This window comes from Sinocyclocheilus anshuiensis, unplaced genomic scaffold (assembly GCF_001515605.1).
Source record: "Sinocyclocheilus anshuiensis isolate Anshui unplaced genomic scaffold, SAMN03320099.WGS_v1.1 scaffold1895, whole genome shotgun sequence".
In the NCBI taxonomy this organism is placed as follows: domain Eukaryota; kingdom Metazoa; phylum Chordata; class Actinopteri; order Cypriniformes; family Cyprinidae; genus Sinocyclocheilus; species Sinocyclocheilus anshuiensis.
Window position 1 is genome coordinate 529541 of NW_015549974.1, and position 17892 is coordinate 547432.

The following is a 17892-nucleotide window of genomic DNA, read 5'->3' on the forward strand; positions in this document are numbered from 1 at the left end:
CCAAGCTGTGATATAAACGAACGCTATTGGCTATTTTAAAAATGGGCGGGGCTGCTTGATATGTCCCGCCCTGTCTTCCTGTTTCAGTTAAAATGATGTCAACACAACGCAGGTTTCTAAGCATTTCAGGGGACCTTTAAACATTTATAGGTAAACTTCTGGCCAATAATTATTTTCATTTTATGGATGACAACCGATAAATGGCCAATTTTAAAGAACACATTTTTATTTTATTTAATTTTTTTAATTTTGGTTTTAATACAATTGTTAGTTTTAAATGTTACAAGTAAATTTAGACATCACAACATTATCATGTACAGTATGAAGAACAGACATTCATTTTGAGAGTTTTCTTTTAATAATTGTCTCTGCATATTTAGATTTAAAAAGTAGAAATAATTTTTAACATCTAAAGAATTACACTAAAATTGAATTAAATAGAAATTAAAACTAAATAGAAATATTTTTTAAAAAGGTAACAATGACAGAAGCATATTGCAAAATTTAAAAAAAAGATACTTGAAAATGTTTTTAAATATTATATTAGTATATAAATAACATAACACTGGTATGTAAAAGTGCATGATGCATACATATATTTGTTGTCAGTCTCCAATAATTTTTATGTCTCAGTTGAGGAGGATGCAGGAGTTCTGTCCATCCCTGTACTGAGGCGTGTTGGATCCTATGGGCAGGTCACAGCAGAGTTTATCTCCAAAGGTTTGACTGCTCAACCTGATTCAGATTACATCCTGCTCAATGGCTCCGTCACCTTTGAGCATGGCCAAACCCTCAGCTATATCAATGTTTCCATAGTGGATGACACAGAGAGGTAAGGATGGGGTTATTAACTTGCTTGTATATGCTCTTATTAGATATTGGTTGAGTGGTTGAATATTGTATTGTTGATGAGTTTTGTGAACTTGTAACATATTTCATTTAATCATTTATTGTCTTCCACCCAGTGAATTTAATGAGATATTTGAGATGCAACTCACCGGTGCCACAGGAGGTGCCATACTTGGAGCTCAGCTAATTGCACGAATTACAATTGCCAAGAGTGACTCGCCAAATGGTGTTGTACGATTCATCAATCAAAGCGCCATCACCGTTCCAAACCCCAACAGTACCCTCAGACTGACCCTGTTTGTAGAGAGAGCAGACGGGCTGCTGGGAGACGCCACGGTGAGCCCCGTCTAGACTATGACCTCACACTTCCACAGCCATAAAATATCAGTTTCACTTGGAGGACAGACAGACCCTAAACTGGATGTTTCCATTGATTTGTGTGTAATTAAAAATGAGGATTATAGAATATTTTGATGTATCAGAACATGGTCTGCGAGATGAATACATGATACAGTACAGACCTTCATGTTTCTTGTACATTTTAGTTAGGAAAATAGACAAAAGGATTTTTTTGCAGTAATTTTTCAAGAGTTGATTCAACAGTGATAATGTTGATAATTTTATCTGGAAAATAATATATATATATATATATATATTTATTTTCTACTAGATTTTGGGTTTCCCCTTTTTTTTTCTGTAGCAAGATTTTGATTTGTATTTTTTTTATTCTCTCAAAAAAGGAAGTTTATTTTTCTTTAAAGATGCATCTAAAAGCTTTAAATGTAATGAATTTTATTGAAAACAAGTGACAAGGCTGAAACGGAACTGTTTTTTTACAATATTTACAAATGGCATTAGGTAAGATTTTTGATGCCATTTTATGGGGCTTCCTGTGCAGTCTTAAAGCAATCACCATGGTTTCAATGTGTCCGCTTGTGTCGTTTCCTCTTCCTCTGTTGTCTCCCTCAGGTAATATGGCAGATTCTAGGTCCAAACTCAAATGAGGTTTTACCATCAGTAAACACAGACATTGGTGAACCAGTGAACGGGACGTTTAGTTTCAGAGACGGGGAAGGGGGTGTACGCAGCATTGAGTTGAAGATCCTGCCTCATGGTGAGGTGGAAGTCATGGAGAAATTCATTGTCATGCTCAGTATCATCTCCGGAGAGATGGGTGTTGATCCCAGAGCCGGATCTGTCACACTCACGGTACGTCCTCGTCCTGCTCAGCACAGAATGTGATGACCTCTAAAAAGCAAAGAATAAAACTGTAAATACAGCAATGTATCGTTTTAGCAATGGTTTACAATGTGTGCGTTCTCTAGATTGAGAAGTTTGGAGACCCCAATGGCATAGTGCAGTTCACAGAACAGGACCTGAAAGAACGCATTTACAGTGAGCCTTCTGACAGCGAAGGACCCCTCAAAATATCCCTCCTTATTACACGCAGAGAGGGAGTCATGGGCAACATCACGGTAGGAAAACGACCGCTAATTCAATATTCAGTATTTTGTTCAAAAGTTTGGGGTCAATTAGGCTTTAAGATTTTTTTTTCATAACAGCAATAAATTATATTTTAAAAGCTATTTTAAATTGTAATACTTCACAATATTACTGATTTAATGTATTTTCAAGCAAATAAATGCAGCTCTGGTGAGAATAAGAGACTTTCATCTAAAAAAAAAAATCTTACCAACCTCAAACTTTTCAGCGGTACTTGTAGTATGTATATATTTTGTGTTTTTATGTACTAAAATTTTATGTAATGCTCTTTCTAAATGTTCATAAATTGATTTCAAGCCCAATAATTTTTAATTTTTTTTATCACCCAGGTTTTCTGGGAAATCATCAGTGATGCAGACACGTCAGGAGACTTTGCTGCCCTGCAGGGTTCTGTCACCATCCTGGCAGGACAGCGTGTGGCAGAGATAGTCCTCACCCTGCTCCCCGACTCTGTGCCTGAGTTGGAGGAGACATACATCCTCCGTCTAATCTCTGTGGAGGGCGGCGCAGAGCTGGATACAAACCGCCGCAGTACCCGTTTGAAGGTCCGGGCCAATGACGAACCCCACGGGGTGTTTGTCCTTTATTCTCAAAACCAGTCAGTGGTTGTTAACATGGCGGACCGAAGTAGACACCTCATTATCAGTGTGAACAGGCTGGCAGGGGTGTTTGGCAATGCCAGTGTGGGGTACAGAATCGGTTTTACCACCCCTGGGCAGAGTTTTACAGAGGACACAATCACTGGGAACATACTGGTGAAGGACGGAGAACGTGAGGCCAGCGTTAGAGTGCCATTTAGTAGCCAGGTGTGTGATTTATTGTATTTTGAATTAAATATGGGACTGTAAGAAGCTAGTTGACCTTAAAGCCCGTATTGATATTTTGCATGTGTCTACTACAGGTGTTCTTTGCGACGGGCTTTAACTTCAGCGTTGAGTTGACAGATGTGACTCTGATTGGACCCCTGCTTAGTTCCCCTCCCAGAATTCAGTTGGAAGCAAAGCTGGCCGTCGTTTCTGTTCCTGAAGTGGCAGCTAATGCCGAGGTGATATTGCATTCAACACCATTCTGATATCACCACCAGATGGCGCACAATTAATATATTATTTCTGGTTTGCCAATATTGTCTTGTCCAAAAATATTACAAAAGTTGTGGTTGCATCAGTATTTATTTATTTAATTAATATTATATTTATGTTTACATTGTATTTAAAACATGCTTGAAGTGTTGTTGAATGGATATTAAGCAATCTCACAAAAAATGGTCCAGGATGCATTTGTTATGCGTATGTCATAGACTTTTGGTTAGTATTTATTCATTTATTTATGCATTTTATTAAAACATGGCTAAAGTGTCGAATGGGTATTATGGAATCTCACAAAATATGGTCACTCCATATTTGCACTCCAAAAATCAAAAGACAATATAAAACCTGTGTGAGTTTCTCTGTTATGTTGAACATAAAAGAAGATATTTTTGAAGAATGCTGGTAATCAAACAACTGATGGTCCTCATTGACTTTCATAGTATTTCTTTCCCTACTATGGAAGTCAATGGATACCAACAAATTTTTGGTTTTTCAAAATTCTTCAAAATATCTTCTTTGGTGTTCAACATAAGACATAAACTTATACATGTTTGGAATGACATGAGGGTGAGTAAATTATGACACAATTTTCATTTTTTGGTGAACTATTCCTTTAATTATTATGAAAATAATGTCACAATGCAAACAAACAAACAAATAAATCAATTAATCCTTTAATGCATCATTTTAATAGTCCTAATTTACTATAAATTATTTCTCATGGTACTATAGGTTGGATTTGCCTCTTTGGCCCTGCGTGTCTCAGATATAGAGAGTGGCCAGTGTGAGGTGCTGGTGACACGGACAGGCTTATATGGAAACGTAACTGTCCGATGGAGCTCTGGGTTTCCTCCTGGCCAAACTCCACCAGGCTACCAGCCAGGAGACATCTCGCCAAGATCAGGTTAGAGAGAAATGACTCCATATGTATGAGAAAAATCCAGAAATGAGAAACTGACTCAATATTAGTCTGATTTTTCTTTTTCTCTTGACCTGAAGGTACGATAATGCTTGCCTACGGTCAGAGGAGTGAGGTGATCTCTCTCAGTGCTGTTAATAACATGTCAGTTGTCACAGCACATGCTGTTTACCTGACCTCAGTAGAGTCAGAGTCACCTGGTGGAGCCCGTTTCAGGTAACACTGTCCTTTTCAAAAACAAAATCCCCTTTCTCAACATATCTATATGGTTTGATGTATGTGTTGTATGTGCAGGACTGGTTACACAGTAGCTGAGGTGGAGCCATTAGGATTATATCAGTTTCGTCCTGATTCTCGGCAGCTGGTTATTGAGGAGGATGTTCAGACAATCACCCTCTACGTCCAGCGCCATTATGGCTTCCGCAGCAACCGTTCCAGCATCTCATACAAGACGTGGCCTGGCATTGCTCAACCTGACAAGGACTTTGCATCGGTAGCAGATGGGCAGCTTCTGTTTGATTCCCGCCAAACATCTGCTGCCATTCGCTTGTCTATTCTTGACGATTCCCTAACTGAACCAGATGAGGATTTTTACGTGAACTTAACCAGCGTGCGTGTTCTCAGTGCCAGTTTGCCTTCAATCGAAGCTCAGCCTCGCATTGTGTCTCAAAATAGCGTCGCTAAAATTACCATCCGTGCTAACGATGTGGTTAGTGGATTTTTAAGTATAGGGCCAGCAATAATACAGATTTCTGAAGACAGTCAGGAGGGTGCGCCCCAACAGAAGCTTGCCTTAAGAGTACGCAGGTCAGCAGGGCTCACAGGAGTGGTGAGTGCCAAAATCAGAGCCTATGCAGGACTCCGAAGCCCAGATGTGGATGCAGCCCAGTTTCATCGGGAGCATAATGGCACATGGGCTCTGGAAGGAGAAGACTTTGCCTTAGAGACCCAAACTGTCACGCTGTTGGAGGGACAGAATGAGGTGGAGGTCAGTGTCCTCATACTGAATGATCAGGAGCCGGAGGGGCAGGAGACGTTCTTTATCTACCTCAGTGAAGCAGAAGGTGGAGCACAGATTGTCAGCGTGCCAGATGAACTGGGGTTCACTTCATTTGCCAAAATCATTATTCTGGGTGAGTGCACAGTGCTCAACAATAAGGATTAAATTCAGGATCTATCTGTCTATCTGTCTATCTGTCTATCTGTCTATCTGTCTATCTGTCTGTCTGTCTGTCTGTCTATCTCTCTGTGTGTGTGTGTAAATATATATCCATTCAAATTAAATAAAATTGATTATTTTGGGCTGATTATAAGTGCTGTCAGAGAGAACTTGTGAAGACGGTTAAAAACACACACTTGTATGTGTCAAAATGTCCGTGTTTGCAAGTATCTTCATAAACACAGTAATTTAGGTGTTTAAGTGAAAGCAAACAGCTGAGAAAGAAAACATCTGTAACAGTATATTGGATCTGGGCAGATCTCAAAGTGACAGCTAAATCACTTTTGTAACTTTACTAAGAAGAAATATATATTTAATTTACACATATGCATTGTTTTTGTACATTTTATTATTTTTTACAATGTATGTAGCATTTCTTATTTGTTCTACTGTAGTTCTTTTTTTTGTCCTATTGCTTGTAATTAGTTTATTATTCTTATTTAATTGCTGACTTTATTTGCCTTCAGTGAGCTTGAAGTTTTTTTATTTATTTTTATTTAGGCTAGTATTAGTTCCTCTTCAGGAACTCGAGCTGCGTCGGAAAACGCTAGGGGAACGCCTTCTGTGACCATGCTCTGAATAACATGTGAAATCAGTCCAATAGCTGAGCGGGACGTCACGGGCGGGTGACGTCATGACCAGGAAGCTATAAAGCACGTGCGGCGGAGCCAGCGAGGGCGTCAAAGAGCTCGCCAGTTGCACAAACATCAGTTACACAAGCAGATTATGCCTGATATTATAATGAGCAGCATTAATAGGGAGCTATTCTGTTCTCTTGCCCTAGCTGTGCAGTCTTCCACACTAGGCAGAGATTTGGAAGTCTGGCGGCGTGGGCATTCTCGTTCCCCTAGCGTTTTCTGACGCAGCTCGAGTTCCTGAAGAGGAACATCTCAGGTTACGTATGTAACCCTGGTTCCTCGAGGGAACGAGACACTGTGTCTTGGTGCCATGCTTCCGGCATCCCTGCCAGCGCTTGCCTCATTCCTGAAGCTGACGCTGGCTCCGCCGCACGTGCTTTTATAGCTTCCTGGTCATGACGTGTCCCGCTCAGCTATTGGACTGATTTCACATGTTATTCAGAGCGTGGTCACAGAAGGCGTTCCCCTAGCGTTTTCCGACGCAGCGTCTCATTCCCTCGAGGAACCAGGGTTACATACGTAACCTGAGACGTTTTTTGCGATATTGACACTGGTGACAATAATTATGAAATTTCTATGGTATCAAAAATTCATAAAGCTCAAAAATCATAAAGACCTTATTTAAAGCAAAAATATCTATATTGTGATATATATTGTTACTGTGAAATGAAATAACTCATATCGTGATATCGTCATATCGTGATATAAGATTTTGGTCATATCACTACATCCTTGCTGAAAAATGTATTAATTTCTGGAAGGGAAAGAAAGAAAGAAAGAAAGAAAAATCTTATTGACTCCAAACGTTTAACTGACAGTGTATATTTTTGCTCAGCTACTAATGTTTCTCTGTGACAGGGAGTGATCTTCAGAATGGTATAGTTGGCTTCAGTTTGAGCTCTCAGTCCGGTCAGATCCTGGATGAGGACTCAGAGAATAGGACAGCGACACTCTTTCTGGAAAGACAGGAAAACAGGTATAATACTGTACATGTTTAAGATGATGTTATGCTTTCACTACTGCAAATTAGTGTTACTCAGTTTTAGATATGCATGCTAAAAAACTGTTTTTCCACATGTTTCCAGAGCATTTGAAGATGTGCTGGTGTTTTGGCGGGTCACGTTTAGCGCTACAGTTCACTCAGTGGTCAGTCATGGGGTGAATCTGACCAGAGAGCTGCAACAGACCTCAGGCTCATCTATCTGCAGAAAAGGAGAATTACTCTGTGCCCTCAGGTTGGAGGTCCGGCCAGACAAGGTGTATTTAAAGCATATTTTACTTTTGAAACATATTTTAAAAAGTGTCTCTTACCAAACACTTGCATTACATTTTTTCAGAAGGTTTTGCTTTGTTTTTTTGCTGTGTGTTTTTGTTTGATTTATTTTGCTTTTTGTTTCTTTTTTGCTCCTTTCTTTCTGTGCTTTCGGTTGTTGGTTTTGTTTTTTGCTCTTTTTTTTTCTTTCTTTCTTATTATCATTTTTGTTTCTTTTCAGTCTCATTCAGTACTTTCTGTCTGTTTTGATCATGCTTGTTTTTATGTAGTGCTTATGAGGAGCACTATATAAAAAGACTACAGAATCCACTTTTACAGCTTCTCTAATCATCTTACTCATTGTTTTTTGGTCTGTGTACTGCAGGAGCCAGAGTATGAGGTGTGGTTCCTGGTGGAGGTCTATAAAGTGGGCGAGGGTGCCACCATAAACCAGACTGCCCGTTTTGCCAATGTCACCATGGTGGAGAGTGATGACCCACGGGGGCTGGTGTATTTCGCCCAGGGCTCCAGACTACCCGTGGTCACCCTCAAAGCCACAAGAGTCAGTCTTCAGGTCTACAGGGATGCCAGTGCAGCATCAACTATCTCTGTGAAGTACCGCATGCAGGTGAGATTCATTTGAAAAAGGAAGCATCTCCTAAGATAACAAGAGATATTCAATAAGCACAATAATATACTGGATTTAGAATCAAGGAGGCATAGAGAATACATATACAGTACAAATTCAGCAAACTCAGAAAGAACATATGGTTTATTTGCATAGTTTATTGCTGAAAATTCAGTTATTCTTATTAATTACTCATTGGCTGTAATCAAAGAGCAACTGCATGTCCATCTGCCAGTACCCAGCCTACACCCCTCTCTGACCCTATTACATAATGTGACCTCATTAGTGATTAGATGACTGAGATGATGTCAAATTCATGAGCTAAGATGATAAATGTAGAGAAGATAAGAGCTATGGGCAATTAGGCCGGTGAGTTCCCAGCAGATACTTCAAAGACAATATATATGGTTGCATTGTAGAACTGGAAAATTAGGATTTGACATGTCGAATGTGGTTTAATGCCCAAAATACATCAGTCTGTGGGAATGTTTTCTCATGCTTTTTTTTTTGTCCCTCTGGCACACCCTTTCCTTTCCTTTCCTTTCCTTTCCTTTCCTTTCCTTTCCTTAATTTGTTCAGTTTTCCTTGCCTACTGTTTTACTTTTAGGCATAAGGAAATACTTTTTATTTCTGGTATGTTACATATACTTCAAAGGAAAAAAACAGAACATGTATCATCTCTCTGCAAGTTTATAATATCTGAATTTGAAAGTTTTAACTGTCCACCTCCATCAACCTCTCTGGCTATCTGTTCAGTTACTGTAAAAGTTGTCAGAAATTGATTTTTGGTGTAAATATCAGATTATTAACTGTGTTTTGTGTCATCTGCGCTCACAGGAGCTTCAGAAAGCGGAGTCTATTGGACCCACTCTGATCTGGCCTGCTGTTGCAGGGCAGGACTTTTTCCTGACAGAGGGCACCCTGACTTTTGATATTGGACAGAGAAGTGCCGGGCTGGACGTGGCCCTCACGCCGAACATTGGTTCTTCCAACCCAACACCCAAACGTTTCCACGTGGTTCTCTCTGATGCCTCTGGTGGTGCACGGGTTCACCCAGAATTTGGGCTGGCTAACATCACCCTGGTTTCAGACTCGGAGGCTCAGGCAGTATGGGCCCTGCTGGACCAGTTACATCAGCCTCTGGATGAGACCATCATCAATCGGGTCCTTCAAGGGCTTATCAATAAAGTTAGTAAGGACATCACTCCAGAGCAGCTAACTGCAGTGTTAGATGCACTAAGCAAGGTAAGCAAATGAGGAAAGTGTGTGTGTTAGACATAAACCTTAAGTGTCAACATTTTTTTTTTTAAGTCTCCTAAAGTTAGCTCAGTCTGAAGAAAATCCTTTTGAGGATGATCTCAGAATGAGAGTTGACTAAATAATGTCTTCATTCCATTTTAGGATTAAGTACTTTGAGCTAATAAAAATCATTAAAGCCATAAAATAAAAACTATATAAGTAAATAAGAAATCCCTATCTAGATAGCAAGGTAAACATGTCGAAGGTATGTGCCAAAGGGGAATAAAATTACTTTTTATTTCACTAACACTCCTTTAGCTCCAAACTTTGATATGTAGACTACAGTTTAATGGTTTGGGGTCAGTACGATAAGTACAGTAAGATTTTATTTTTAAATTAATACTTTTTATTCCACTAGGGTACATTAAGTTGATTAAAGTGACAGTAAAAACATTTATAATGTTTTCGGTTTAAAAAAAAAATGCTGTTCTTTTAAACTTTCTATTCATCAAAGAATACTGAAAAATGTAGCAGTTTTCAGCTTTGCTAATAATGTGAAATGTTTCTGAAGGTGCAAATCAGCATATTAAAATGATTTCCGAAGAATCATGTGACACTGAAGACTGGAGTAATGTTGAGGAGTAAGACAAAGACTAGAGCAAGACTGGAGAAAATACAGCTTTTCCATCACAGGAATAAATTACATTTGAACACATATTAAAATAAAAAACACATTTTAGATTTTACTGGATTTTTGATCAAATAAATGCAGCCTTGGTGAACATAAGAGAATTCTCTCTCAAAAAACAACTAACAAATAGACCCAAAAGTTTTGAACATTAGTGTATGTTTATTCAGTGAATGGTAAACATGTGTATTTGGTTTTAGAGAGCCGAGAATTTATTTAAAGTTAGCCGGATCTTGAGCATTTTTTGAGTACAGTGATTCAGGAAATCCAGCTGCTCTACGTTCTGTTTAAAAAGACGAGGGGCCACATATTGGCCCCCAGAGATCAATTAACAGCTTTCCTTACAATGCTTTTTTGTTCCTTAAGTTCATAGAAATCTTTTATCTTGGGAGTACAATGCTTGTATTTTCAGCCACAAGTCTCCACTGTGTTAAAAAAAAACTCTAGTCTTGGCAACAATGCTTTGTCTTTTCAGTTAATCTGTACTGTTTTATTGCTGGAAGCAGGGTAACACCCAGACAGCTTCACACTATTAGTACTACAATATAAGCAAATCAGGGTTTCTGAGATTTAAACATGGGTTTGCTTTAAGTTCCCTTTTCACGTTAAATAACTGAAAGTAAAATGTCACCGAGTTGCTTAGAAGTGGTTCTTGTTAAGGCCAATATGACTATTGCTGCTGCTAATACTTGCAATTTTTGTATTAAGGCAGCGCCACACACATTTTCTAAATGTGATTCTAAAATTGATGTAGTAGTAATGTCGTTGTAATGGAGTTTTCAGACTTTTTAAAATTACCCTCACTTCACAGATTCTGAAAGACGCTGAGCAGACTCCACTAAAAGACAGCAGCCGTGGCCTGACCTATGACCTCTTGTGCGCCATGGCGGACCCCAGCAGAGTGGACACTCGAGGCCTGAGCCAGCTGGCTGAGGTGGCAGAACGTTTTGCCTTTAGCCTGCTCACAGACATCGAGTGTGGGACAGAAGGAAAGAGGTAAGATCTATTTATTGTCTTTATTTCATGTTTTTATTCTGTTTTGTTTTTAGCTGAGCTCATTCTTATATGCGTTGATTTTGTTTATACTTCAGAGGCACAACCATACTGGATACCTGCCCGTATTTCACCATAGCTGCTCACCACTGGTACCCCACTCAGATCAACGGCCACACATTTACAGGCAAAAACTCAGACACATTCACCCTGCCTGAGAACCTACTGGAGGTACCAGCCCTTCCAGCAGGCAGCATGGCCCTGTCTGCTTGCCGTAAAGTGCACTTCACCGAGTACAGTACTGAGCACTGGTTCCTCACCAACACAAAACCCAGTGCATTAAATGACAAGGTGAAAGAGTGCTTCTCTGTATCCCTCAGTGCTGAACACTGTATTGTTGTGTTTGTTGTAGACAGTGAATGTAGCTTTTGTCACGCAAGTGTCCAGCAGATGACACTGTTGAGTTGGAAATTTTAAGTTGTCTTCCTTTCTCAGTGTTACATGGTATGTAGTGGCTTCACAAATCATGTATGTGGCTTTCTCTGAATAGGGCATTTATAGTGATTAAAATACATTTTATTTGCACTTGGAATTGGGAAACTGACTACAACTATCTGTGTTTTTATTGTTGAATCCATTCTGAATAATTGTGTGTGTTTGTGCAGGTTTTCTCAGTTAGTCTTCACGGCAGAGGCTCTAAGCCTCTTGCTGACAGTCAAGAGGTTGTTTACCGCATACACACTCCTGACCGACGTGGAAAACCTCTCCAATCTCTGTGCCTCCTGTGGAATCAGGCTGCCGAGAGGTAATTACAAAACACACACATGCATATAGTTGCATGGCAAAATTTTAGATGTGTACAAAGATAGGAGCTCCTTTAGTATTTACAAACTTACTATACATATAACATTCTAATACTCTATATTCATACTTGAAAACACATTTGTGTTTACTTGCATATTTACTAAAAAAATACTCATCCAAATGAACTTGACAGACCATCTGGTGGTAAAGCTTGTCCATGTCCATGTCCATGTATTTCACACTCATTGGTGAGACAGTGCGTACAGTGGAGTTTAAGGGTCAGGGCTCGTGACCTGCAATGACGGAAGTCGTTTAAGGCCTGGCTCACACATTCTTTAGGACACGTGTGTGTGTGTGTGTGTATTTGACCAAGAAAGTTCAGTACGTTCTACAGGGTGTGTTCTTGGCCAGGAAGCCATTCTAGAGGACATTTCATAGCTTTTAGCCTAGAATATTAGCCGTACAGTTTGTCCCTGAATTCTCTCCAGGTTGAAGTTGATGTAAAACAGATCCCTCTCAGAATTATGCTTTAGATAACAGATTTTATTTTATTTTTTCTCTTAACTTTGGGACCTTTTTTTTTCTCAAATTCATAACCATCTATTATGCAGTTGTGATTTCTTGTAATGTAAATGACACCCTAGAGCGACTAAATGATTTCTTCAGCAAACTAATCTCAGTGGCAGCTTAATAGCTGGAATTCAGAGTAATGAGAGATCATTTGGAATGATAAATTGGTGTGTTGCATAAGTTTAATTTAGACGAACAGACAGTCAAGTCCAATTTAACAGATTTCTGTGTTTCTCCATTGGGTGAAATTTGTTGCACTGAACTTAATCTTGTCGAATTGTCGAACTCCACGAACCAAATTCTCTTGTCACAACCTGAACCAACAGCACACTGAACCTTCATATTCAGTAACAACATTTCCCTAAGTACTAGGAATAATTATGAATTAGAGATACACAATACATCTGTCCAATAACGGCACACAATAATGACAAATTTAGTTTTTAATGTTTTATTTCAAATGTATTTGGACAAATAGTTTGAAATTACATGCTTAAAACATGCATCAAAAAGAGACATTTTGTTTTGTTTTAGTTTGACTTTTGTGCTTTTTTTTTTTTTTTTTTTTTTTTTTTTTATTTTTTTTTTTTTTTTTTTTTTTTAAGTTTAGTTTAGTTTAGTTTAGTTTAGTTTGGTTTTGTGTTTTGTTCTTTGTTTTACATATTTGTGACCCTGGACCACAAAACCAGTCGTAAGGGTCAATTTTTTTAAATCGAGATGTATACATCATCTGAAAGCTAAATAAATCAAAGCTTTCCATTGATGTAAGTTTGTTAGGATAGGACAATATTTGGCTGAGATACAACTATTTGAAAATCTGAAATCTGAGGGTGCAAACAAAATCAAAATATTGAGAAACTTGCCTTTAAAGTTGTCCAAATGAAGTTCTTAGCAATGCATATTACTAATCAAAAATTAAGTTGATATATTTACAGTAGAAAATTTGCAAAATATCTTCATGGAACATGATCTTCACTTAATATCCAAATGTTTTTTGGCATAAAAGAAAAATGTATCATTTTTTCCCCATACGATGTATTGTTGGTTATTGCTGTACCCGTGCGACTAATGACTGGTTTTGTGGTCCAGGGTAACTTTTTTTATTTGACATTATACATGGCATGTCATGATTATTTTGATATGATCTCTCCTGTCCAGCTGGCTGTCTGATGGTCAGTTCTGTCGTGTGGTGGACGACAGTCAGAATTTTGTGGAGTGCGCCTGTACGCATCTGTCCGTCTACACAGCATATGCGGAGACCACAAGTTTGGCTTCATTCAATGAGGCCTTCTATGCTGCTGGCTTCATTTGTATCTCAGGTAACTCATTACAGTCTACATGATTGTGAGGGTACAAATCCCACCAAGAAATTATGCATTGCTTGTGCTATTAGAATTATGTACAGTGTATATCTGTCTTTCACCCGCAGGGTTTGCCTTGGCCGTTGTGACTCATGTGCTGTGCTCTAGATTCCTAATGTTCGCTGCCAAACTCCTCACACACATGATGGTGGCCTGCTTAGGGACTCAGGTAAGACCTAACTTAACCAGTAATGTGGTCAGCCAGTTAAATTTCCGAAGGCAAACAGCATGCGTATTCTAATTAATCAGCTACACCAACACTAAACCTGCATGTAAATTCATGCTGGTTTAAGATGGTCTAATTTTTCACCGTTACTTCCATTGTTCCTGTAATGTATAAATAAACTTGTCCAGTGTGTGTTACGTCAGTATCGTACAGTAACTGATAATGTGATAGTGAGGCTGAAATCCACTTATAATCTGTGCTTGGGAATCAGTATCAGGATCTAGGACGCTGCTCCAAAGATACGTGATACAGCTATGACGTCAACATGACGCTTTTTGCTGCGTAATGTGGCCTAGTTTACCGGGAGGATGTTTGGTTTGCCGGTGAGCAAAGTAAAGGTACAGTGTGATGTTGCTGAGTCCCAGGAGTTGTTAAATTTAGTAAAAGCTGGAAGTAAATGTTTTGTGCATACTTTGAATGACATGTCGAGGCGGTCGTGAAATGTATGACGCATTACAGTGCTTTCTTCTGCCTATGCGTAAGTGACATTGTACTGTAACCTGAATACACAAAGACGGTATCAGGAACTACTACAAGAGTCACATCTGTTGAAAACAGTGATTTAAAGTAGATAACTCAGGTTCAGATTAGTTTTGCGTGAATGGACAGGTGTCGAAGGTGTTTTTTTGCACGTATCTCTTTCAGAACAAGCATATCGGGAAACCCAAGAGCTTCAGCAAGCCTTTAGATTCAAATGCACACAGGTGTACCCATTCAGATTCGGTGTGTGTGTGTGGGCAGATAACATTTTCTAAGAAATGTGTCATTGCAGCTTGGGCGAACACATCCAAATGGGCTAGTGTGTTAAACCCTGACAACCGAACTATCCCTGTGCACCCATCCCTCTACAAAGAAGAGGGGGGTCATTTAGTCAGTGGTCTGATACCTGTGGACCGAAGTGGGAATTTTCCACTGGTCCTGCTCACTTATAGAAAAAGAAGAAAACAAACATGGCTCTATTTAACAGGGCTCAGAAAAACCCGGTCGCATTCTGTCATCCGTTAATTGTTTCGCCTTTCTTTACCTCAATGGTGTTGAATGGAAAATTCCAGTCTGGCCATCCCAAGAAGTTATGCGTAATACAGGTTCGGTACCGACAACAGCTGGGCTCATGTTTTGTCAAAGGACGTTGAATGGTTATAAAATAAATATCCCCTAGACTTGGAAAAGGAATTGGGCTAAGTCGATTCTGGACTTCCCAGTAAGCACATAAGCATCACTAAGATCTCTGTGAAAGAGTGCATCATTTGGACATTAATGTGTGCTATTTAAGGCGTTATTTATACAAACATCTGATAAACATTGAGTATTTTGAAATGCAACAAAAACATCTTCAATATGTCAGTCTAACATCTGACAGGTTTTAGCAGCATGTTGGAAATTCTTGAAACAAACACTTTAAAAAATACTTCTTCTAGATGAAAACTGGAGTACCTCACACAAAAATTAAAAGTCTGTTACTCACCCTCTTTAACTTTCTGTCTTATGTGGAACATAAAATAATATTTCTATTCTATTCTATTCTATTCTATTCTCCAGTCTGTGGCTCCAATGTTGTTTGGTTCCCACTTTCTGATCTTCAAAATATCTTTTACGTTTAATACAGCTTTGGAACAAACCTCTGAATCCACTAGTAAAAATGCTTCTGTTTTTCAAATTGAAAATAATATTATAATAATATTATATCGTCACCATAACAATTTGAGTAAGAAGATTGTTATGGTGACGATATAATTTTCAATGAATCTAAAAATAATTTTTACTAGTGGATTCAGAGATTCATTGCAAATTATATCGTCACCATAACAATTTGAGTAAGAAGATAATTATTTAATGTAATTTCCAAATTGAATTTATTTTCTGAAATGTGAAATTATTGTACCAAAGGCATATTGTTGCTGTATTTCTTAGACATTTCAGTCTACACTCTTTCTATTGTTTTGATCACTGATTGACATTTGACTTCAGAATTCATCTATAAAAATTTTGATCTACGATGCAAAAAAATACAGAATAAGAAAATGTATTGTTATCCCCTCTTAAACCATTTATTCAGACATAGTTTTTCTCTTCAGTAGCCTCTCTCATCTCGACTACCTGCGTGACAGCATGTAGGTGAGACAGGTCGACAACTCAAGACTGTAGTTAGTGGAAATTTACCCAGACTAGCTCACCTGGCCCAAAATGTAAGTGCAGATAGGGCTGTTCTTATGAGCAGCAGTAACACACATTTAGCGAGGGTAATCAGATAGCAAGCTGCAGCAATAAAAAGCTTTTCGGGTAGGTGGCCTTTAGATTCATATGCATGCAGCTCATGTGTGAGATGTACACAAACACATATGGAGATGCTAACACACATGGACACCCGTGCAGTGGAAGCACACAAAGGCAATGTAGAAGATATAATGAATGTAATTTTCCAAATAAAATTAAATAACCATCCCCTTAATTCTGTGCTGAACTGAATGTCCCAGAATAAAGTGAGAGAGGGCAGGGTGTCCCAAAATCAGTTACGCTCATTTCAGCTCAGCTCTGAGAATTGAGACCCACCAGTATCTCATTTATCTGAAGGTTAGAATATTAGGTTCACTTAATGTACCCGGTGTCATGTGCAGCATACAGTCTCTTTCTAAAGGTCTTTCTTACCAACTCTGTGTGTCACTGGGATTTGACTGGGATTGCTCTAGTTTTACAGTACTGAGTGATGCAATTAAGTCTCAAATATATAATCAGTCTAAATTTTTATTTAAATTTTTCCACCTTCTATCTGACTCTCTCTGAATAAACTAGCTGCCGACTTCCATGTAAAGGCCTTCTTTGCTAGTACAATAAAACAATTTTCTGGTTGTACGCACATAATGATACATCATAGCTCAAAATATATTGTTACTGTGATATTCTGGATGTTTATTTCCCCAAAAGGAACATACATTTTTCCTTTTGGCATTTGTTGTGATCACATTTGTTTGGAGATGGAGATGGAAAAAGTTGAGTGTGTCACGAGTTACGTATGTTATGAGGCTGCGCTAGAGATAATTGTTGGAGATGCATTAATGTCTGCATGATAGCAGCCTAAATTCCTGGGAAGTCTTTTCAGAGCAATTTGTTTTCGTGGACAAAATGATTATGACTCATGACATTTTGTTCTTGAGTAGTACTATTTCAATGACTATGATGACGTAATGTTTTATTGATTTATTGGCTGACATATAGTTTTATACACAGCATCCACCTTCTCAACTGAAAATTAAGAAATGGGGAAAATATTTTGTGTATCCTATTGTTGTTTTATAAGTGCCTTGACGTTATATTTGCTGTATTTTTAAAAGATTTATTTTAAGATTATGTTTAAAACATGGGACTTCAGGAAATGTTCAAATGCATATCATATACACTAACATTCAAAAGTTTGAGGATGGTAAAGGCTGCATTTATTTGGGGGAAAAATATTAAGCAGCCATTATTTCAGTCTTCAGTATTGCACGATCCATCAGAAATCATTCAGATATGCTGATCTGATTTTCAAGAAGCTTATATGCAATGTTGAAAACAGTTGTGCTGCTTAATAACTTTGAATAAATTTTTTCATTATTTGATGAATATTTATTTGAAACAGACATGATTTGTAACTTTAGAAAGGACTTTACTGTCATTTTTTAAAATCGGATTATTGTGTCTTTTTCTTTTGACAAAATAAAAATCTTACTGGCCCCAAACTTTTGAACGGTAGTGTATGAGCTGAAAGCTTTGATTGTCAATTCCATCTGTGCTAGACGGTATCTGTTGTTTATAATCATCATAGGGCTGGGAATGGAGACTGGATGTGAATAATAATAAGCCTCTTATGGCGCTTTTCCACTGCGTGGTACGACTCGGCTCGGTATGGCTCAGTACGGTACGGCACGGCTCGGTTCC

General features: G+C 38.4%; 1 protein-coding gene across 1 annotated transcript in view; it reads left to right on the plus strand.

Annotated features, from left to right (window-relative positions):
• The window catches only part of LOC107660972 (G-protein coupled receptor 98-like), a 135506-nt gene that overhangs the window by 73698 nt on the left and 43916 nt on the right, over positions 1–17892 (plus strand). The window contains exons 67-84 of the mRNA XM_016450410.1: positions 634–832; positions 966–1185; positions 1819–2058; positions 2175–2324; positions 2682–3158; positions 3254–3397; positions 4173–4344; positions 4440–4575; positions 4654–5492; positions 7075–7192; positions 7302–7473; positions 7854–8096; positions 8934–9341; positions 10835–11019; positions 11115–11367; positions 11682–11821; positions 13549–13709; positions 13820–13920. Coding sequence (XP_016305896.1) covers positions 634–832; positions 966–1185; positions 1819–2058; positions 2175–2324; positions 2682–3158; positions 3254–3397; positions 4173–4344; positions 4440–4575; positions 4654–5492; positions 7075–7192; positions 7302–7473; positions 7854–8096; positions 8934–9341; positions 10835–11019; positions 11115–11367; positions 11682–11821; positions 13549–13709; positions 13820–13920 — 4358 coding nt within the window. The remainder of the gene's footprint in view (positions 1–633; positions 833–965; positions 1186–1818; positions 2059–2174; positions 2325–2681; positions 3159–3253; positions 3398–4172; positions 4345–4439; positions 4576–4653; positions 5493–7074; positions 7193–7301; positions 7474–7853; positions 8097–8933; positions 9342–10834; positions 11020–11114; positions 11368–11681; positions 11822–13548; positions 13710–13819; positions 13921–17892) is intronic.